The 24769-nt window shown below is 37.8% G+C and overlaps 1 protein-coding gene and 1 long non-coding RNA gene across 4 annotated transcripts in view; one reads left to right on the top strand and one right to left on the bottom strand.

Moving 5' to 3' along the window:
* coro2ba (coronin, actin binding protein, 2Ba) overlaps positions 1 to 24769 on the bottom strand; it is a 46689-nt gene that overhangs the window by 18961 nt on the left and 2959 nt on the right. For 2 of the 3 annotated variants that reach the window (XM_027136969.2, XM_027136970.2), the window contains exon 2: positions 1522 to 1722. In XM_027136969.2, the coding sequence (XP_026992770.1) occupies positions 1522 to 1722 (201 nt within the window). Of the gene's footprint in view, positions 1 to 1521; positions 1723 to 3955; positions 4093 to 24769 lie in introns of those variants that run through there. The other variant, XM_027136972.2, reaches the window with a different exon arrangement.
* On the top strand, positions 9948 to 13082 carry LOC113636713. The gene is made up of 3 exons (XR_003439131.2): positions 9948 to 10022; positions 12747 to 12811; positions 12941 to 13082. It is a non-coding gene; the product is annotated as an uncharacterized LOC113636713 (long non-coding RNA).

Below are 24769 nucleotides of genomic sequence, written 5' to 3'. Positions count from 1 at the left end.
AAAGGCAGAGATTACTGTAATAGACATTGTCAGTCTTTTTGCTCTGACTGAGGAATTTTCTGCTGATGGATGATTTAAGGTCTGGATCTGGACTGAAAGGTACCTTCAGACTTCGCTCATGAATAATATTATTGATATGTAATCATTAAGCACTTTATCTTGGTCAGGGTTGCAGTGGATCCAGAGCCTGGGTGGCAATGGCAACTGGGCATGAGGCTGAAATACAATCTTACTGGGACTCCATCACGGGGCACCATTCACATATATACACATACACACACTCATTCACATGTAATGTGAGGTGGGAGAAAACCAGAGAACCCATGCAAATAAATAGGGAAAACATGTAAAGCTTTGCATAGACAGTAATCTGAGTTCAGGCTCAAAATGTGGAGCTTGTTTGTTTTTTTTATTGTCAGTATGGCGGTAGAGTCAAAGGTATCCCCATATCTATCTATCTATCTATCTATCTATCTATCTATCTATCTATCTATCTATCTATCTATCTATCTATCTATCTATCTATCTATCTATCTATCTATCTATCTATCTATCTATCTATCTATCTATCTATATACTGTATATATGGGGATAAATACACATTTAAATATATCTAATATTAATCTTGAATTTTGTATTCTATTAATCTTTATATTATTCTTTTAATTAACCTTTTGTTCTATGTTGATGTTCTGTTAAGCCGCTTTGAGACAATGTCAATTGTAAAAAGCGCTATACAAATAAACTTGAATTGAATTGAATTGAATTGAATTGAATTGAATATAAGTCCATAGGGTATGGACTTGAAGGTGCTGTCTAGAACGCTACATGGCACTTATTTATAACTTTTATATTGGTTTTTATAAAAGATTAGATATTCTCAGAGCTGTACATGGTAAAGAGACCAGTATAGGTTCTCTAGGTTCTCTCCTTCCACAAAAATGGCACGATTTACAACAGGATTTATTCAGATCTCTGACATGCCGAAGAAAACTTCTACAGATCCATTAATCAAATGATTCTTTCTGAAAACATACTATGTTTCTTCTACTGCATCATTTCAAATAAACTTTTCTTAAAGGTTTTATCTAGTGTCCTATTGGAAAGAGGATTCTAAATAATATTCCTTTATGAAGCTAAAGCACTTAACCATAATCCACAGTATATACTGGATATGTTTGCTTTCATTAAATGGAATGTGGCACCAGATTAAGTCCTGGACCAGACAGAAACCATTTCTGGTACAAGCACATACATCCTCTGAACTGTGTTTCAGTTTTGCAGACACTTGACTGTTATTTGGAGTTTGGATACAAGTACAACCCACACAATTGTGAGAGGATCTATAAAACCGTTGGTGCTGTAGCTTTTACACTTAAGTGTGCCACCAGTTCAGTGTAGATCTGTGGAGTAATTCAATTCTCCCATTGTGCTGATTTTCATTCACTCCTGACTAGCAGACAAATGCTCATGCAGAAAGCTGATGCCAGCTCAGTGGTAGCTGTTGTTGTTTGAGGTTACCTGAGTGACTGGGATAATGATGAAGGCCCCTCCTCCGGCGCTTTCTGTCACTATGGCCAGGAACTTGCTGTTGACGGCGCAGAAATGGTTGTCATGGACATTCTTGGTGATGGGGATCCCTTCGAAGCAGTGCTCCCTGTTGGCAACTTTGCCATAGACGTTTCGAAACTTGGAGCTTCGGTAGGTCGGGCGCCATGACATCTGCAGAGCACAAACAGGAAAGGAGGAGATCAGAAAGGGGTTAGAACACTCGTAAATACTGACTTATTTTAGTTTAGTGCTTTTTAATAGCTTGCCTACATTAGGTAGAAAACCCACAACTGGAAATTGTGTATTTCTTTTGTTAGATTTTTTGTATAAACCAAAATGTAGAATTGTATTAAAATGGTATAAAATTCGGTTAATTTAATAGTTAAGTCCAATCAATGGAACATACTGAAAACCACATTTGGTTCATATTATAATGGATTTAATGATTATTATTTAAAACAAGCAATAATTAAACCCCTTATAAGCCAAGCCAAGTGTACAAATGCAAGGAAAACCAAAAATATGCAGAGCATGGAGTTAATCAAGAGCCATGGATACACATGCATAAACAACAAGGTGTTCAATGATGTTTATACCCAAGACAAAAGATCTAGTGTTTAGTAAAGAATATTTTTAAACACATGCATTCATTCCTCCTATTAAATATTGGATTAAAAATAAATATAGGACTGTTAACAATGGTGTGTGTGTGTGTGTGTGTGTGTGTGTGTGTGTGTGTGTGTGTGTGTGTGAGAGAGAGAGAGAGAGAGAGAGAGTACAAGACACAAAACATATATTGATTAATATGTAGTATCTAAATGTTTAAACAGCATGCCTAATGGCCAGTACAAACCATTAGCTTACATTATTAACACTTTTTAAGTAAATAAATGTGTTTCTTCCATTACACTGCAGTTTCACTATTACACTGCAGTTTAAACTATTAGTAGTATTACTGATACTGCTATTAAAACTAGTAGAAATAAAAATGTAAATCAGTATTTAAATACAACATTCCTCCAAAACATGCCTGCAGGAGCGCTTTATATTTATCAATTAAACATTTGCCATTTTCACCTTATGTAATCTATTCACCAAGGTGTAAAATGTAAAGGATTATTTTTTCTTGCACACATACTATTAGAATAGTTAACAATTTGATGACACTTTTGGTCAGGATTAGCCAAATCAGCCAATTTCATTCACAAACTGTTATATTAATTCCACATAGGTTTCAAGCCTTTTCAGCCTACGATACTAAAAAACCTTTAAAGCTTACTGCCACACTTACAGGACACTTATCTAGGCTCCCAAAACATACCCAGTGCCAGAAAACCCATGTGTAAGCAGGATTTCTCCCCTAATGAGGGAGACTGAGACTTTTCTGCTTAAAACCACACACAATTGGCCCATACTAAAGAACAGAACAAGAGGAAGTGGCAGTGATTTATCATCTCACTTTGTCCCTGTTTGCCTTCACAAGGATGAAATCATTCATGATTACAGGTAGAAATGGCATGTGCGTGTGTGTGTGTGTGTGTGTGTGTGTGTGTGTGCGTGTATGTGTGTGTGTGTGTGTGTGTGGGCCACACACACTTGAGCTCTGCAATTAATTTGGCAGTAACATGTGAGTTAGTGTGCAAAAGAGGGGGCGGCTAATTATTTGGTTCTCTGCAGAGGAGACAGAAGAGTCAGACACATTAATCTGCAAAGTACAAGACATTTGGGCTTTCCTTCTCTCTTTCGCTTTACGGTGTGTGTGTGTGTGTGTGTGTGTGTGTGTGTGTGTGTGTGTGTGTGTATTGGTGGGAACCGCAATGATTGAATATCTAAACAGTTTTGTCTTTGTGGGACATTTGGCTGTACCCTATAAATAAAATTAAAATAATTAATAGAAAGAAAGAAAGAAAGAAAGAAAGAAAGAAAGAAAGAAAGAAAGAAAGAAAGAAAGAAAGAAAGAAAGAAAGAAAGAAAGAAAGAAAGAAAGAAAGAAAGGTCGTTGAGGTACCTATAATAATAATGTCAGATCAAGGTCTTCACAAGGATAGTTATACAAATGTGTGAGTGTGTGTCATGAGAACTGACCGACACGATACAACACAATGTGTTCCTGTATATTAGTAAATGATCAACATCCCAAAAAGGCCTCGAGTTATAGAGAAGCATCCTGCTTACAAAGCTATGCATTCATGTGTTATCATAGACCTTAACTCAAACATTCCTCACACACACACACAGACACACACACACACACTACCCAGCAGTCAAATATCCTGTTCATGATCAGTTACTTCCCTGTAATCACAGTCACAATATGAAGTCTCCATTAATAAACCACTGCATAGGTGGTGTTACAGTAAACATTTCCTAACTGCTGACAATTATCACTGTCCCAGTATCTTACCTTTCAGCTGCTTTTCTATAATCTTGAAGCTGTGCCTCACAAAAGGAAAACTACCCTGTATCCCCTCCAGATCTTCAAGACCATCCAGTAAGACGGCCTATTGCTTCTCACTGGTTTCCGTCTTCCTCTTTCCTCCCAGGCTTCTCCTCCTGCACCCACCCTCTCTCCCTCCCATCCTTGCTCTTTTCCTCCCTCCCTTTGTTACAGCTCCAGATGCAATACTACTGTACTGGCTAAATATTGCAGAGATTTTCTTTACACTTTATTAAATATTACTTTGCTTTGGAAGCACTAAGCCTGGATTTCAATAAGTGGTGCGCTGGGGCAGTCTTGACTAAAAATTTCATAGTAGTTTTTTGCACAACTCCATATATAATCCAAAGGACCTGCTGCTAAGAACCTGCTGCTGTTCATTCTTTTACTGCACAAAATATTGTTTGAACATTCAGTATTTACACCGGTCGGTCGGTGCTGTTTCTGTTACTGTTTATTGTCTTTTGTGTATTGCATTTTTTGTACTTTTTGTATTGTCTTGTAACTTAATGTCTGCACTGTTTTTTGTCCTGCACTGTCTTTTGTCCTGCACTGTCTTGCTTGTCTTGTCCTGCACTGTTTGCACCAGGTTGCACAGTTGCACTTTATGTGGCTAAGACTACTTACATGTCCTTAGCCCTGTCTTTGTTTTATGTAGCACCATGATCTTGGAGAAACGTTGTCTCATTTCACTGTGTACTGCAACAGCTATATATGGTTGAAATGACAATAAAAAGCTTCTTGACTTGACTCTTGACTCTTGAGTAAGCATTTTCAGAGCCCTTGTTACTGAGAAAACACCTTAATGTTTATTTTTTACAGTCAAATTTAAGAGATTTTCTATTAGCCAAGATTTTTGGCTAATAGATATTTTATAATGGAGTTGAGGATCTGTTGATATTTCATTCCAGATCAAACATCACAAATTTTCTCATAAATTGAAGTTATAGGTTTTATTATTATACTAGATCATTTATTCTTAAGACGTTATCAAGTTATTACAATATTATTTTAGAAATATCTTGGACAACATTGAAAAAGAAAGAAAGAAAGAAAAAAGATCTGGACTACAGAAGAAAAACAGATTCTGTTGAAACAGCACAACAAAATGAAACTCATTTTGAAGAGCAAAGTTAATCCTGCAAAAACTGAAAAAAGGAGAAAGAAAATAACAGCAAACATATCGAGATTGAGATTTTTCCCTCAAAGGAACTGTACAAGAAGTAATAAAGAAATCTGAGATTTCAACCAGCCCAGTAATCTTAAATTAGAGTTTTTGTGCTTCATCCTGTGGGAAATTAGGGCAGTTAAATCACTGTATGCTACACATTTTTTTAAGGAAAGGGAAATTTAATACTTAAGTGTGTAATGAAGGTATGACAGTTTTACTTAGCAAACCCACATGCGGTTTTTCTGTTGTACCAAACCTCATTTTACAGAATATTTAAGGATCAATTCAACATAACCTCTTACACTCTCAGAAACTGTCAACTCCAGACATATGTTTTGTCTATTAGTTGTACTGCAGTTACTGAATAATTCATAGACTTTACTAAATAACATGTTTTAAGATGAAGAACCAAATAATAAGAAAAGGACAACAGTTTAAAGTGTAACGGCCCTTGACCAAAAAAAAATTAAATAAAAACCTGTTTTATTAATTTAAAATTCATTTAGTTTGCATGGTGACATAAGGCCAGTATTGGGTCCACAATTAATTTCCTCCCTTATTCAAGTAATAAGCTATCTATTCCCTGGGGACATTTTTAATCCATCTATTCATACCACTTATCCTGGACAGGGTTCCAACCAATTGTAGGGCACAATCACACGCACACACACACACACACACACACACACACACACACACACACACACACACACACACACACACACACACACACACACACACACACACACACACACACACACACACACACATTCACACATTTTGGACAATTTAGAGATGGCAATCATCCTACAACACATGCCTTTGCACTGAGAGAGGAAAACAGAGTACATGGAGGAGAGCCTGTGGATTTGAACCATAAGCCCTGGGGCATTTGAAAGCTCATACTTATTTCTGAGTGTATTGCAGAAAGATATATATTTTCGAACTCATAACCTTCCGATCAGTAGACCAACACCTTAACCACTAAGCTACCACATACCACAAAAACGAACCTGGGTCTCCTGCAGGAGGGTGCGAGTACCCACACTACAGAGTACAGAACCTCAGGATGGACATCTCTGCAGTATTGATTACGAATTCCCAGCAGACAGTAGAAATAATATATGCTTCCTTTCAGCATTGGCATAGGTTATGTTGATGTGTGCATAAGAATATAAATATATAGTATGATAAAGCAGGTGTGTATACACAGGTGGGTAAATTATTGTGTGAAGCTCATGCACCATTTTTAAAGATGAGAAAAATGTTTGACTCCACATGTGTGCTAACTGTGGGCCAAAACATTCCTGAGAATTTACTTGGTTTATTTATTTTTCCACATTTCGCCTGCAGTCAGTGCTCCTACGCTGTTTTCTCTCTTTTGTCTTAACTCTCACCCTCTCTCTCTGTCTCTCTCTGTGTCTCTCTCTCTCAGCCGGACAGTGCAGTGACCCTAAACTAAGCAGTTAAAGGGTTCATTTTCACAAGAAATGCTCTGAGAATACCAAATCTCCATGTTTGTTATGTTACCTCCATCACCTATATGTTATCAACATCTTGTATTCCATCATTATGCAAACCTGCCGTGAAAATCTTCAACCAGTTGCAAAACTAAACACCACCCTAAAGTCCTGCTTGATCACTGAAACACAAACAAGCAGATCTTTCTTGCTGTGAAAATACTTTGTGCTCTTGGTTGCAGTATGGACAACCCCAAAAATTTCTCATTTGATGAACCCTTGAAACACAGAGCTAATTTACTCTTGCCCAGGCTGGCTGCCAGATCCTGTAATCATTCATGAACATATCATAAAAATGACTGGATCTCTGAAAGCACTCAGAGTAAATCTTTTTCATACAGTGCCATTCAAATTCAAGAGAGGAAGCATGTGTACTGAGTCTTTGGAACGGAAAACTAAAAGTGACTGAAAAGCCTACATTAGGCTGCAATCGGCCCCTTGCTATGCCACTGTTCAGGGCTTTTGTAAAGACCTCAGGGTCCCAGCTGTGGATCCCTATTTTCCCTTTAAGGATAGAGAGGCTCCGGAGATGGTGTTCCCTCTCAGCATGTGATAACTAACATAGATCCAGTGTTCTGACTGTTTTGGCAGCTTTTGATCCAGCGTGACCCTGAGCTACTCTCTCAAGCTCAGCTACAGCTGGGAGAGAGACAGATAACACGGTGCCCACTGACATTTTGTGCTTTGTGGATTGTGCTCACTATTGATAGCTGACACTGCCATACCACACACAATCTAAGCATTTCTAATGCAATTGTCCTTATCCATAACAACTTACATTTTTATCTAAGAATACAACAGAGCAATTGAAGGCTAAGGGCCTTGCTCAGGGTCCCAGCAGTGGCAGCTTGTTGGACCTGGAATTCAAACTCACAGCCTTTCCATTGGCAACCCAATGCCTTAACCAGTAAGCTACCACATCCCACTTGCCACTGGGAGACATTAACACAAAGGCTATACCAGGAACCCATGCCACAAACTCAACCAGAACAGACATAAGAACTAAAGGAAGTGTAACTAAAGCTAAAAAAGTGTAACTAACTAAAAATAATCATATAGAGACTCAGGCAGGGTTTATCCTACAGAACCATATCAGTTGTAAGAATAGAATATAGAAAGGGTAATTATGATACAATGATCAGACCAGGCAATTACAAAAAAGATAAAATGCAGATATACAAATCAAACAGTAGCTTTCAGCATGGTGAACTTGATTCCCTTAAAATAAAAAGAAAAAAAATGTCATCTGCCTTTTCCAATGCCTAAATGTTTTGTGTTAGATTTACTTATTTTTGTATGATTTTTGTTGTTGGGCTGCAAATCTTCCTGAGACCTGGCAATGGTGGACCCAAGAAAGTTCCAAAGATAATGAATGAAGATGACAATGCACTCATATAAGGAGTAATAAATGATGCTGATTTATTAACCACAGGGACTCAGAGACTGATCTCAATAAACTGAGACATGGTTCCAAGATGAGTGGAATTTATTGTGTAAATGTATATTCCTGGACATAAAATGGTTTAGTGTGTGATAGCAAATATGTAAGAATAGAGCTTTTTTAAATAGTGTTACATGTCTGAACTGTATCAGTACAGGTTAATTCATTATGTTATGTATTACTGCAGGACATAAGTGAACCAGCTGTTATAACTTTCTGTGAAGAATTGGCAAGAGTTTAACATCTACAAATTCATTAGAGCTTTGTCTTCTAGCAAAAACAGATGATGAATAATAAAGGACAGTAGCAATTATATCCAATCTTTTTGACATCTACTATCATAGTAGGAATCCAGACTACTGATATCTAAATCACAGATGAAGGTGATCAGTTTTCTTGTGCAGGAGATAAGTTACATACAGTACTGTACATGACAAAACCTGTGTTAAAATGATGATGAACAAGACGAGAGGGAAATTATGATTCATTTACCTGATGCTCATGTTGAAAGGATAATTCAGATTAGATATAATCTGATCTAATATTCTTCATATATATAATATCGCTAAATATAGTGTATATTGTAGAAAAGAGGTCAGTCACATCTGAGATTAGTTGAGGATGTTGTTCACAGGAAACTTTAGCCACAGAAACTGCATGACTCAGAATGGCTGAGTGGTCTAAGGTGCCACACTGAAGGCTTGTTTCCTTCCAGGTTGCTGGGTGATCTCAGATTTGTTAGCCTAGTGGTTAAGGTGTTGGGCTTCCAATCGGACGGTTGTGAGTTTGATCCCAGGTCCGCCAAGCTGCCAATGCTGGGTCCCTTAGCAGGTCCCTTGACCCTCAATTGCTCAGGTGTATTAAAAAAAAATTAGATCATGTAAGTCGCTCTGGATAAGAGCGTCTGCCAAATGCTGGAAATGGAAATGGCATGATAAAGTTCCTACTTAATGTCAAGGATGATGTATATCATAATGCAAATGGAGACATACTTAAAACCTACTTGTGTCTAACTGTGAGAATGTTACCATTAGCCATTGTAGATAGAAGGAGGACATGGCAATGTTTCTAAGTCACATATTCATGTAAACTCACAAATATTTAGTGAACTGAAATGTGTAGGTATTCCTGGATCATGTGAATAGTTTCTGTGGCATTCATAAGAAATGACACTATGTATTATTCCATATTAATTACTATGCCATACAGTGGCCCTATTTTGTGTCCCCTCACAACCAGACTAACGGGTTCAGGATGACTGGAGATAAATAAATTAATTCATGATTTTTTTTTTTTTTTAATACACAGCTAAAACATGCTTTGTACAATCAATAACACTCAAACTTTCATTTAGCATGACTTAAAATAAAAAAAAGTCATTACATTTATTACAAGAAAATAAAACAGATTCTTGACAAGTCTGAGCGAAAAACCCTTCGTAGGAAAATCACAAGTTTGAATCCTAATGATGACACAGACAGGCATGGTGTCACACTGTGACACGGTGAGACAAAGGCGAGTGAGGATCCAAATGCAGTTTAGGGATTTAATAAACAAAACACAAACAAACAGTAGGCAGGCAAAACAGATCGGGACACTGAACAGGAACAGAGAACGACACAGACCAAATGCAAACACAAACACAAACGACCAACAACCGGGAAGTGAACAGACAGAGTAAATATAGTGGACAGGAGCCAATAACAAAGCAGAGACGATTAGAGACAAAGACAAGACACCTGGGGAAGAGATGGAATGTGATTAGTGTCCATGGTGAGCAATGAGTGGGCGGAGCAAAACAATTAATACCAGGGAGAGACGGCAGACAGAAACAAGGGGAAAACACAGACAGACGCATTACACATGGAGCCTAGGACTGAATAATTGGCTATGCTACCGTAGGTGAGAAGGATGGCATCAGCTTCCTCTCTATCCTTCAGTGTAACAGTATAATCCCTGTATACACAATAAACCTGTTAGTGTTTTATTCTCAGGCAGGTCAGCTGCACTATAGTGTAAAAAAATTGTGTAAAAAGTTTCAATGATAAACCACATTGTTAGCCTTTCCCTTTCTAGACTGACTGATAGTAGAGTGATTGATTTACAAACTATCCTGAGCAATTCTGTGTTCATTTCATTATATATGAAATTGCAATGTAACCATCTATTAACAAGGCAATTTAATACTGTTCGACCAGACAAAGGAGGAAAAAGCAGGTGTCCTTGAGTTATCAAAAGCCTGAGAGATAAACAATGAAGGGAAAAAAATGCGGAATGTTATAGATGGAGGTGTGTGGCAGATGGTCAAGGTCACACACTTGAAGGAGGAGATCCTCCCTATTGAAATTCCCCTCCTGCTCATTTGCTTCTCTTCAGGCTGTCAGTCATCTACACCTAGAAATCTGTGTGCCCTCACATCGGGCTGTCTCACTTTCTCCTTAGTATGACTGCTTAATTAGATTTTATTATCCTTACAATATGAACATAATGGGACAAATGAGCAAAGCCCGTGACACATAATCAAGCATGAAACTGGAATTACATTAAATTTAAGTATATTTCTTTAACTGGTGCTAAAAACATGGGAATAGTGCAGTTCAATTTATCTAATATAGCATCATGGGAATGTGTTTCTGTTCTGAAGCTTAATTTCACAAATTACAATGGCTTTAGTATTTAGAATTCATTGTTTTTCAGTTTTGGGTTCATGCCATTCATGGAAACAATTTTTATTTTTTTCTGGCGAAGATACATGGTACTGTAGAGCTTATAAACTACCAAAATGGACACTAACAAAATTACACTGTTGCCAGTGATTCATACAAAAAAATTATAAAATAGAATAAAAACACGGTTCATATTGCTAGCAAAAATGGTGGTGACCTCTATCAGCATTTCTGTATAAAGTGGACTATCTCTCTAGCTAGAGCTAGGTTTTTATGTGATATAATACTTTGAAATTATTTTTAAATAATGCCATCATTAAAATATAAAGACTGTAAAAATCATGGATTAAAAATAAAGAAACAGCACGTGTAGGTTTTGTTTGTCATTGGGATTTACTGCAACAAACGTTTAAATGAATATCACAAAGAAATCATTTGCATTTGCACCATACTATAGTACCAGAGATATGCCTGATGTTTACATTAGCCAAACGTTCCTGTCGTGTAATTGTAGTTGATGCAGATTTTGTTTTGAACGAAAGATTTATGATACAGAAAGCACAGACTTAAGAAAGTAGATGGAAACGGACTTGAGAGCGCAACATGACGGCGGCCGACAACGAGCTAGACAAAATATGAGGGTGTAATACAGGACTTAATACTTGTGTTCATTTACCAAAACTTGACACAGAACACAGATGCAAAAGGTCATGTGACATGAACCGGTGAGGAGTAGTGGCTGATGGGAAGCGTATTCACTGACACTGACAGAAAGTTCAGAATGCTCTTAATCATTCATTTAATTCTATTTTTAATATTGTAACAGAATGAGTATAATCAAATAGAATCTATAATCTAAATGTGGATAATTTAAGAATAAATTATTTTTAGATAAATAACATTTTAAATAGAAATCATTTCTTTTTCATTTTCAGGTGTATGTTTTTGGTATACGTGATGTATGTCGATAACGTTAGTGAGCATTAGCGTGAGTAATGAGCTGGGCGTGCGTAATGAGCTGGGTAACAGATGGACTAATGGGGATTACCGTCTGTGTGAGTGTGCTGTGGATGAGGGAGGGAGATGAAGGGACAAAGATATGAAGCGAGAGAGGAAGTGGAGGTAATTGTGAGTAATAGATAAAGGGCTGGGGTGTTTGGATGAACCACATAACCATCATAGTGTCAGATAGACCACATCATGCTGAGACTGAGACTCAGACCCGTCAATCAATCAAGTTTAAAGATAATACAGCCATGTTAATAATTTGATTAGATGATATAACATGTTATTGTCAATAACCTGATATTATCCTGCAAGTGTCCAATATACTCCTTAATTATGGTTTATAGTTTGTATTAATTCAATAAATTAATGCCAGTCTCCTGGAATAATACTTAATTGTGCAGATGCACAGATGTATTTAAATGTATAGTACAATCAGGTATAGATCGGTGGTTCAGTGCTGTTTTTATCAGTTATTAAAGTCTTGACAGCTTAGCACAGTTTGAGCTGCCAATGGTGCACCACAAGCAACAAAAGACAAGCACCACTCAGAATGAGAACCATCTGGGCAACAGCTCAAGAGGAAAGCTCAGACGTGGCAATTTGCCTGAAAACACCCACCCTCATACTCACAAAAACACACACACACACACACACACACACACACACACACACACACACACACACACACACACACACACACACACACACACACAGACACACACACACACACACACAGACATGGAACATTTGGCAGAATTGGGCTGTTATAAGACCAAAATTATTCTTAGATGCGTTATCTCTGATTTCACGTCCTTAAAATTTCTAGGTAATTTTACTAGAATGCATATGGACTCTAATTCTTTTTGTACTTTGTTCATCAGCATAAAAGCACCAGAAAAATCACATACATTGTACAAACCTAATTAAATCAATTTCCATTTCTTTATCTCAGGTATTGCTGGGGAAGTTGCATGAAGATGGACAGATAAACAGACAGACAACTGCTAATCTTTTATAGTAAGTCAAATAAAACTACACAAAGTGCTTTATTAAACAGTGTTGATGTATATGTTGATATGTGTTGAAAAATATATTTAAAAGCCAGTGTATCTTGAGAATTCTCTCTTTTGTTCTGTTTTGTTGAAGGTTCTTTCTAAATGGATTATGGTCTGACTTTTGTGAGGTGGGTGCCTGCTTTTTCTGGTGCTGCATATGAGAACAGGCTGGTTCTCCATGCTGGAGTAAGGAAAGAAGCTTCAGGGCTTCGGCTAACCCTCATACACACCATCTGTCCTGGGACGTCAAGCCAAAGACCACATCTGTTCCTCAAACACACCTTTTCCATTATAAAAGGTTGCATCCCTAGAATTAAACAGAGACTTCAAAGGTCAAGATTGAAAGATTAACATCATGAACCGGTGATTGTGTAGATGATCTTTAGGGAATAAATACCTTCATAATTTTATAATGTTAAAAATAAATCACAGACCTAAACAGTAAGCTATGAAGGCAGACATGATTAAACACAGTGACAGCAGCAGTGTCATTTTGACTTTTGTCTTTCTACTTGGATATTTTCCAAGGCTATCAGTCTCTCAGTACAGTATTACTCTTAGCACAGCATATTGTGCCTCACCACACCTACAGCATTAGCACAAGATTTTCTTTCTCTCCCTTCAGCAGCTCCCTGTTCGGTGTCACAACAGCGGATCACATGGTCTGCATATTAGATTTGGCACATGTTTTACGCCGGATTCCCTTCCTGATGCAACCCTCTTTTTATTTGGGCTCAGGACTGGCACTGAGAGTTAACTCTTCAGTGGCTGGGTCAGCGCCCACACAGCGTTAGCACAAGCTAATGTTTAATAATACAACACAAGCTTTAGGTCTTCGGTAGGCCTAATAATAGATCAGAAGGACATTTACATCCTACTTTTACTTAGTGGATAATGGAATTATTACTTAATGGAATATCAAGTTTAACCCCAGGGTGCCAGACAAACATCTTACCCACTCAACCACAGTGCATTTCTAAATGTTTATAATTAATTTATAGAGAAAATTGTATGCACTGTAGATTTAAAAAGTGATCTTTTTAGACATTCCATCATTTTTTTTTTCCATCATTCCATCCTAAAACCCTTTGCAACAGTAGGATTCAATTTGCCTACTTTATATAAAGTCACTCTCGGTTATTTCTAGTCACTGCATTATCTTGGTTAAGATTGCAGTGGATCCAAAGCTTATCCCAGGAAAACTGGGTGTGAGATGGGAATTGATTCTGAATGGGATGCTGGTTTACTGCATGGGACTATGCACTCATTCAGACCTGAGACCTCAGAGGATTTAAGAGTAGTGTGGATGCACCCATTGCCTTTTAACCAGTCACATTTAACACCATTAGCTGCTTTATTTGTTTTTATTGGGAAACAGAGTCTTTGAGCCCCATATGGTTGTGTTTACTTTGTGCTAAAAGAGGAGAAGAGGAGATAATTGATTTCTCTTTACTGTCGAAGGATTTGCTGACGTGGCTATAACCATGAAACCGCAGGGCCTACACCAGTGAGATGAATTTGCTGATGACCTGTTTATACCGTGTCACTATACTGCAGCTTTGCACTTTTACCGGACTATAAACTGAAAGGACATCCTGTCTTTACAAAGACAAGGGTACAGATCTGTATAATCATTACTATTCCCAGAGCAGTATTGTTGGTTACTGCACCGTGTAATAGAATTCCCTGGGTAAAATAGAAATTAATATTTAAATTTTAAAAAGTGATATAATTTCCATACCTATGAGAGGCAGTCAATTGGTGGCACTCAAATGAATTCACAATATTTCACCTGGGTATAATCTGGTTTGAATAAATCTAGTCTTGAATTGTGTACAGTATATTTATATATAATAAATACAAAAACATTAGGTTATAAAACAAAACTATTCATTTAGGATAAATAATGCAAAATACACGCATAACCTTGTAGCTTCCAGTTTCATGCTGATGTCATTTACACATTTGACATTTCTTTTGACTAAAAAGTAATTCATTCTCAGAGGTCCAGGCGATTCTTGCCTCTAGCTTCCACATTAGCATATATAGGCTGTTTATCCTTACTAGATCTATATTATTGAAAGTATTAAAGCTATTCGTCGTTCAGTCGTGTCATACCTTGTTGTAATACTGTAGATATGCCTTGAAACCAGCATCTCTATCCATAAGCCTATAAGCTGGCCGTCTCTCATACAGAACAGAACACAACTGATTTATCATATGAATGATCATGTATGACTGTGGGCTCAGTAATTCCATCGTGTACAGAATTATTCCTTTGTTCTCACCTCCTATATTCAGTACAGATGCATGGGCTGTCAGACAGAATATTATTAACTGTCTCAACAAACAAGCTGGAAGGCAAAGACAGAGTAAACAAGAGAAGGAGGACTTATATCTAAAACATTTTGAGGTTTGAATGTAGCTTGCATTTCACAAGTGAAATCCATGTACTGACAAAAAAAAAAATGCTAGAGGCTCAGTAGCATTTGGTTTCACGTACATCAGCCAGGTCTGTCTTTAGGGACATAAAAACCCTGTGTGTTCAGAGTAAACCTATTACTAACAAACCACTGTGCTTCATGGATCCATAAGGAACAAGATTTTTGTATTCTCTTCTCTGATATACACTCACTGGACACTTTATATACAACAATATATGAATACGGGCTCTCAAAAGATTCCATAAGATGTTTGAAAAATTCCTTTGAGATTCTGGTGATAACATTTAAGTATACTTTCACACTTCACTGAGGTATAATTCCTCTTATGTGGACAAATTGCAGACTGTAAGAGTGTGCAGTCTGGAAGCTTGTGTCCACCAGCTATGACTTTATTATAGCTTATAGCCTTCCTTGGCTAGAGGATGCGCTGTCTGTTGCAGTGTCTAGAAGGTCTTTGACTCAGGAACCATTGAAAAACGATTCTGGATCATCTTCTAACAGCTACCATCAGTTGATTTGGATAGTGATGTGCAACACGTGGCACTGAAATACACTCTTTCATGCAGGGATATTATTTTTCTATTTTATTATTTTAAGCTAAAGTTGTATTTAGCTTTATCATATACCCAAAAATAATTTATTCAGGAGTGGTCAGCAGTGGAATTAGTCTCACACGTCTCTACACATAATACACAATGATACCAATGTGTCACTTTTCTATAAAGCTAGAAAATCTTTTAAAAGAAAAAAGTGTTTTTATATACAGCAGTGAGTAGTGAGAGTGTGATGTATAATTCAACCACTTCTCCACTGAATGTGAAGAATGTGGGAATGTAGTTTTCCCTACATTGAAAGTTTCTAACATTGCTTTCCTTCATGCACTATTTTTCACACACTCACAAACAGACACATCTTGCTTTCTTACCATTGCATTCTATGAGAAAAGAAACAGCTTGGCACAGAGACAAAGTGCAGGACGCTTCAAAAAACAGCACTGAGAGCCAGAGAATGTCAGGGAAGAATGTGAACTCTTACTGCTCTCTTTTACTCCTTCAGTCTTGCACACACACACACACACACACACACACACACACACACACACACACACACACACACACACACACACACACACACACACACACACGCACTACACACAATACACACTACACACACTCATGTGGTGCCAACATGATCTCATGTCTAATGTATAGGAATACTAATGAGCATGAGTGATTTATTTACATTTATTTTGAATAATGACACTACATGTCAGTGGAAAAGAGGTGAAGAAGCGAGTACATGCGGGTTGGAGCGGGTGGAGAAATGTGTCAGGAGTGTTGTGTGACAGAAGATTGTCAGCAAGAATCAAAGGAAAGGTGTACAAGACAGTAGTGAGAGCAGATCTACTGTATGGGTGAAATAATGTAGCAGTGAGGAAAGGACATGAGGCAGAGATTGAGGTAGCAGAAATGAGGATATTGAGGTTTTTTTTAGGAGTGATGAGGATGGACAGGATTAGGAGCGAGCACATCAGAGGGACAGCTCAGGTTGGCTGTTTTGGGGACAGGGTCAGAGAGGCTAGATTGAGATGTTTTGGACATGTACAGAGGAGGGAGATGGTTATATTGGTAGAAGGATGTTGGAGACGGAGCTGCCAGGTAAGAGGTTAAGCAGAAGGCCAAAGAGAAGATATACAGTATGGATGTGTTAAAAGAGGACATGAAGTTAATTGGTGTGAGAGTAGAGGATGGTGGGGATAGAGTTAGGTGGAAACAGATGATTCGCTGTGGCAACCCCTAACGGGAAAAGCAGAAAGTGGAATAACACTATAATGAAGAATGACACTAAATGTTTGTCCTTAAACCAGTGAAACACTGCAACAACTACAGCATGACAGCATGACAAGGCATGGGAAGAGTATACCATAGGGTGACAGAATTCAAAATATCTGTGCATAATGCACACATAATGAAATGATTTAATTATTTGGCTTCATAGTTGATCTGTAGTTTCAAAAACTGAAATGAAACTTCAGAAAGCAGTTTCACAGAAATGTGGATATAGAATTAGGTACCAACTGAGCAAGCTAGTGGCAGCAATCTCAAGAAAAGGCACACTGAGATGACAGAAGGAAGAAAACTTGAGAGGAACCTGAAGGGAACCCGTCCTCTAATGATCATTTATATCAGCATGAGAAGGATATGGCCCACAACTTCTGCATGAGTTGAGGTAGCAATTAAAGGTGCCCTTCCACACAAAACCGTTCTTACTTGTATTTTTTGATATGTGTTATGTTCATATGTGTTTGTGTTGTGTCGGGAATATGAAAATGAACTGCTACCTCCCCTGTCAGCTTTAGACACTGAAAAGAAATAAGTGGAGAAATCAGGTCAGTTAGAAAAGCTGCTCAGTGTGACGTAGAAATGATGGAGCTCATTACTATTCATGAGCTCTCCCACTTGAGACCGCGCCCACAGAATTCATGTAGCTCAGTGAGTTTCCTATACAGCAAGGATGGCTGAACGTCAATATACCCGAAGAAGCCATTCTGCCGCAATTCCAGGTGATTGTAAACAAAGTTCCTCTAGCCTATGCTACTTATTGCACTAGGTGAATGAATAGTCATGCTCTCATATCTTAGCGGTTAGCCAATCGGAGCCAAGCAGCATAGCTCATTGAATATTAATGAGAACTGGCACAAATCGAGCTGAGTCTTCCTGCAGGCTTTCTATACCACACTAGAATGGCTTGAAACAAGGTAACCAAGGCATTTTGTCCACAAAAAATGTTACAGAGTCCATGGTAAACTTCAGACATTACCACAAAAGTAATGAAATACGTTTGGTAGGACATCTTTAAGGTGCTATATCCTGTAGACACACCAAGGCCAGAAAAACACAACATACATGCCGAGGACAAGCTAGCAAAGAGTGGGATATCAGCTCTGAAATTGATGTGAAAAATGGAGTGTGTAAAAATCTGAGTAACTTTGACAAGGGCTAAACTGTGATGGTTAGATAAGCATCTCCACCAAAACAACAAGTCTTGTGGGGTTATCCCAGTATGCAATAGGTACGACCTACTAAAAGTAATCCAAGGAAGGACAACTGGTGAATTAGATTGATTTGTATGAATGCTAACGTTTCACTGATGAAGTGTTGAATGAACGATAGCCCATCTGGTCCGATCCCAAAGAAGAGCTACTGTTGGTTAAATGTGTACTAAAAAAAAATGCAGATTTTGATAAGAGTTTATCATAACACACAATGCATCACAATTTGCTGTGTATATGGTTGCATTCAGAGTTGCATCCATGTCCACCCCAAAAGCACCTACAATGAGCACATGAGCATCAGAACTAAACCTTTTTGCAATGGATGAAGGGTGCATGAATAAATCTGCTGCTAACTTTTTGGTTCCAGAGACCACAGCACACCTCCGGCGGTCATGCCCGGTTGATGCCCATGCATCAACACGTCAGAGCTACCTTGTCAGCACAAAAGTGAACCAAAGAATATTAGGCAGATGGTTATAGCTAATAAGTGTAACTGAAATAACAAAACAATGTCTGGTTATAGTGCAATTCTTAGACATGGCCTCACTGCTAATTCATCAGTCGGTGTACAAATGTAACTGTTAGGGATTAGCGCGGATCCGTTACGGATCAGCGCAGACTTGGTGCCATGTGCGTTTGTTGTTTGTTTGTGTCACGTGATTGCCCCGTCCACGTCTGCTCCTCCCCGGTCATCACACCTGTTTCCCTTTGTGTGTGATTGTCCAAGTCACTATATATGTGAGCCGCGTTGCATTAGGCAGCGCGGCTTCATTGATTATATTGTGTATTCCCTGTGTGTTGTGGTTTATGTTTGTCTTCCTATTGTATTAAACCCCTTTCATTTGAAGCTATCCTGCGTACGGGTCTGTCTCCAAGCCACCTCTGCCAGGGTCCTGACAGTAACATATTTTATTCTTGACATGCAACCAGTTTGTCTGTTGTATTTGCTTAGCTGAGCATAATGAGAGTGATAATGATAATGCTTATGGTAATGACATCCAGCTTAACACTGTGCTGTCTGTTTTACTGTGCTTAAAATGTGGAAACTCTGATTGATGTTCAGAGATAATGGGAACATTTTGTGAAATCCAACAGCATATAAAAATTATATTCAAGCAAATTAAATAATGTCGGAGCTGCATTCCTTTGTTATGCTGCGTTTCTGTCATGTCAGTGTGCTGTAATCAGACTTGTTTGGGTTTAAGGGGTTTGTCTTCAGCTTCACCTCCAGCCCATTGCCACTGAATAACAAATAGAGCTAACTAAATTGGGAAAAGTTTGTTTAGTTTATTAAACTAAGTTATGCCAACTGTTTGTGAGGAAGTAATCTCATGAGCTTAAAGTCATTTTTTTTTTCTTTTCTAGTTATAAAAAACACTAGCAGTGGGAAAGCATTCTCCATTGCAGTTTCTACATTCAACTGCCAACTGAACAAAACATGTAGGAAACAACTTGGATGGGACTGACCTTAACTAGCTAGACTAAAATCTTAGTAGTACTAGTTCCATCTAATTAAGAAGATAAGTGTTAAGTGGGTCAAAGTTAATAACAAAGCAAACATGTTATATATTATAATCTTTGATGGAAGGAAATAATTATGAGTTAAATTTTTTGGTGAATATTTTGATGGAGGTACTGTAAATACAATTTTCTTGAATTTTTATGCACTTGGTTGCTTAAGGTGTGGTCACTGCTGGTCGGTGCTGCTTTTGTGTATTGTCTTGTATTGTTTGCTTTTGTCTTGCACTGTTTGCACCAGGTTGCACAGTTGCTGTCTTTGTTCTATGTAGCACCAGGGTCCTGGAGAAATGTTGTCTTATTTCACTATGTACTGTGTCAGCTATATATGGTTGAAATGACAATAAAATCTTTTTGACTTGACTATTGAATATTGCTTTAAGAGTCTTGTGGTAGGCTAAATCTCCTGAGTAACCTAATTTGGCTACTCTCAAGGTTTCTTCCTCATATCGTCTTTTCCTTGCCACTGTTGCCACTGGCTTCCTCATTAGGTATAAATGTAAATGTAAATTTTAAACATTATAATTTGTATTCTGGATTTTTATATTCCTGTAAAGCTTCTTTGCACCTATGTCTGTTGTTAAAAGCACTATACAAATAAAATAAAATAAAACTGAACTGAATTAGTAATTCTGATGAATTATGAAACATTCGCTGGACAAAAAAATTGTTTTTGTATAAGTACATTGTCGAGTATCCTGTCCAACCCTGACTGTATATATGTTTGTCAATTTTGTTTATGCATAAATAGGAAATGCCAAATGTACATCAGAATCGTCCGTCACGTTCCTTTCTGCCAGACACTAGGTGTTAGACATTTTCTGTAGAGAGTAAAAGCACTCTACATAATGAGTGACTCGGCTATCACTTTCCCACATTTTCTCTTCCTCCTTGCTGTCGCTGTAGCTGTGAAGCACAGTGTAGGAGGAAAGGTTTCCTCTTCTAGTCATGCACATCACTACGAACCACTCACACAAACACACTCCAAAGCTATAATCCTGTAAAATAGGCTCATCTTTCCAGTCAGTGTCACACACCATAAATCTTTTCAGCTTTTCAGATGAACCTACATGTGCATCCAGCATCCAATAAATCCTTTGTTATCTAGAAATACAGACTTTAATAACTTGAACAGGTCAAGCAGACATATAAAACCCTTTTCCCTGCATATCTTAGACTGCGTTCTCCATCTCTCTACTTCTTTTTCATGCTTCAGTCTCGGATCTCTTCTGTGCATTTCATCTCCTACCTCTCATTAACTGTGTCTCTGGATGTTCCTCCCTCTTTCCTGTTCTGGTTTCTTTACAAAAAATGACATCTCTATTTTTCCACTGAGCCACATCAAGGACTGTGATGATCTACAGCGAGAGAAATCCATCATGACCCCAGAACTGGTAAAGTCCCAGCAGGCTTGTATCAGAATCCACACTGAGACAAGTGAGTCAAGCTCACAGTTGCCATAAGGAAGAAGATAATCTCTATAGAGCACACTTAAAATTCTGATGATTTTTCCAGCATTAGTCAGCAAATGGCAGATTCAAAGTGTATACAAGATTTATTTTACGAGTGTGCTGCATCCATGACTTAAGAAAGTCCTCGTTCACAATTCAGTTTGGATGGATATGCACCTCAGTGACCTTTAATCCACACACACAAAGCAAAAATATCAGTATATATATATATATATATATATATATATATATATATATATATATATATATATATTTTTTTTTTGCTTAAATCTGGCAACCCTGATTAAAAATATGACTTTGGGCAACACCTGCTGTATCAAACAAATTTAAAGAAATGTTTAAAACCAATCAAAACGAGCTGCTAGACTGTACAATGAGATGTAAGCCTACAGCAGGTGTAATAGACTCTCAAATTCATTTTAAGTTTGAGGTTATAATGTTATTAATGTTTTATTACACCAATACAATCGGAGGTCACACTTCTTACTGTCATCTTACTGTGTATATGTCAGACATGTCAAACATTCTATCCAGCTCCTTTTTCTTTTTGTTTTACTTTATCAATGACTATAGTTATTTTTACAATACATGCAAAGATTAAATATGTGATGATTCAATGAACTTTTTTATTATGTATACACAAGTATTACTATTAGTGTGATATATGCTTAGCATTGTGTTACAGCTTTGCATCAGAAAAAAGGAATGGCGTGTCAAAGACAAATAAACACACACACGCACGCGTGCACGCACACACACACACACACACACACACACACACACACACACACACACACACACACACACACACACACACACACACACACACACACACACACACACACACACAAACACTGTTTCACAGCTGCTGGTTATCAGAGTCCCACTGTATTCATTCACCAGTAACAGCCTTCTCTCAGTCTCTCATCTTTGTATATCTGTCCTTAATGTCTAAACTTCACTATTTAACACATGACCGTAGAGCCTCTGCTGGAAATTACAGTAGGTAAAAACCTCTCATTCTGATTCTCTGTCCTCTCTTAGGTGGATATTTATAAATGACACACTCTCCTTATCATGTTCTGGCTCTCGGACAAATGCGTGTAGAGTGGAGTATGACTTGGGAAATGCTCTTGCTCACACACACACACACACACACACACACACACACACACACACACACACACACACACACACACACACACACACACACACACATGCAAAGCTGTGAGCTCAATGACTCTTTTAGTATGAATGAAGTTGCATTGTCTCCATGTTGTCCTTGTTTGATTTCAATCTCTATTCTGACGGGTTAAAGAGGAAAAGGAAGTCACCGGTTCATCACTACTACAACTATTACTGCTATGACTATTGACTACTACTTCTATTACCGCTGCGGCTACTTCTACTGATCTTCATTTATATAGCACTTTCATTGTGAAACTAAAGTGTCAAATACCTTTCATATGACTTTAATCAGTTGCTCTGGGTTTAACCTTAACAAGCTGAGCTTACACACTTTATATTAAAATATTCAAATTAATTACATTTTTCAACATTTACAGTTGGTACTCTCAAGATCTGAGTTTAGATTTACATCCATAATGAGAAATCCTCACACATCTACAGCAGAGGAAAGAAAAAAGTTAAACACTTTGACATTTTAGTAATTAGATTAAAAATAAAATCCTGCTAGTGATTTTGACATTGGCAAAGCACTTGCTAACAAAAACACCCTCGGTTAAATAGTGGACATTTTCCTTCTTTCTCTCTAGTCCACACACACACACACACACACACACACACACACACACACACACACACACACACACACACACACACACACACACACACACACACACACACACACACGACCTGAGGTAACTTGGTTGTATCTATGGCGAGGTTCAGATCAAACTCTGCAGGCTGAATGTGTACGGTACAGATGTGAATGATTTTTGTGTGTTGTTAATTTGTGTATTTTCTGTGTGTTGCTTTGTACCATGGGGAAGTACTAAGCCTCAGGCACAATAAAACAAAGCTGATATTATCTCCCTGGCTGTGGAGAAGCAGTTTTAACCTCTTGCCTGACTAAACATCAAAGTTTTTTATATGGGAGCAGCTGAAAGCCGCAGGCAAGTACAGGAGTCATTTCACACACACACGCACACACACACACACACACACACACACACACACACACACACACACACACACACACACACACACACACACACACACACACACACACACACACAGAGATAAAGAGTTAAAGCAACACTCCACTGATGGTCAGTTTAATCCCCATCCACTGCATCTGTGCTGAGAATAGAATGAAAACCTCCTTATTTGATATTTAAAACTCACTTACAATGGAAATAAAACATATACTGGTATTATAAAGACACTATTGTATATAACACACATTTGTTATGTTATGTAACGCTGGTTTTGGGCACCAGATGTCTGACGAGTACTCCATATCCCAGCAATCCTGCCAGTCACATGAACTGGTCACCTGCCTCACTGATTACCTGCCTTGAGTTTCTCTAAACGCTATCACTAGTTAAATTCTGGTTTCTGTTCCTGCTCCCAGTTTGCCCACATACACTCTACCCTAAAATTATGCACTCATTTTGTGAAGAAAATGTACATACCTTTGAGTGTGTAGCACCTTGTGTATGAGGATTGATGGGCTGAAGAATGTCCCTTTAATATAGAGTCTTTATGTTTGTGTATGAATTGTGGGAATCGGTATCTAAAAGTTTCAATGAAGATTCAATGTTACAAACATGCACACAATACACACACTGTTCCAAACGTACATATCAGTGTCATGTGACTCAGATAATGTCATGATCAGTCGTAGTTTCATCTGAAGATTGTGTGTGCTACTGTTTGATTGTATTGACCCGGTCTATTAATAGGAGCGTAAGAGGAAATAGCTGACCTTGTGCTAAAGGCAAATAACTGTCCCTTTAACCTCTTTAATCTCTCTCTCTCTCTCTCTCTCTCTCTCTCTCTCTCTCTCTCTCTCTCTATATATATATATATATATATATATATATATATATATATATATATATCTATATATATACATATATCTTTCTTTCCCTCTCTTCCTCCCTCTCTCTCTCTATCTCTCTATCTTTCTCTCTCTCTCTCTCTCTCTATCTATCTTTCTCACCCTCTCTTCGTCCCTCTCTCTCTATCTCTCTATCTTTCTCTCCCTCTCTTCCTCCCTCTCTCTCTATCTCTCTCTCTTTCTCTCACTCTGACTCTCTCCCTCACTCACTCTCTTATGTACATCATAAAATTGTTAATCTTTATCTTTCTTTGTTACATATCATTTAACTTCAGTATTCATGTCCTTTCTTTCTTTCTTTCTTTCTTTCTTTCTTTCTTTCTTTCTTTCTTTCGGAACTTTGCAC

The sequence above is a fragment of the Tachysurus fulvidraco genome, chromosome 1 (assembly GCF_022655615.1).
Source record: "Tachysurus fulvidraco isolate hzauxx_2018 chromosome 1, HZAU_PFXX_2.0, whole genome shotgun sequence".
In the NCBI taxonomy this organism is placed as follows: Eukaryota; Metazoa; Chordata; class Actinopteri; order Siluriformes; family Bagridae; genus Tachysurus; species Tachysurus fulvidraco.
This window is presented reverse-complemented; position numbering and strand designations above follow the sequence as displayed.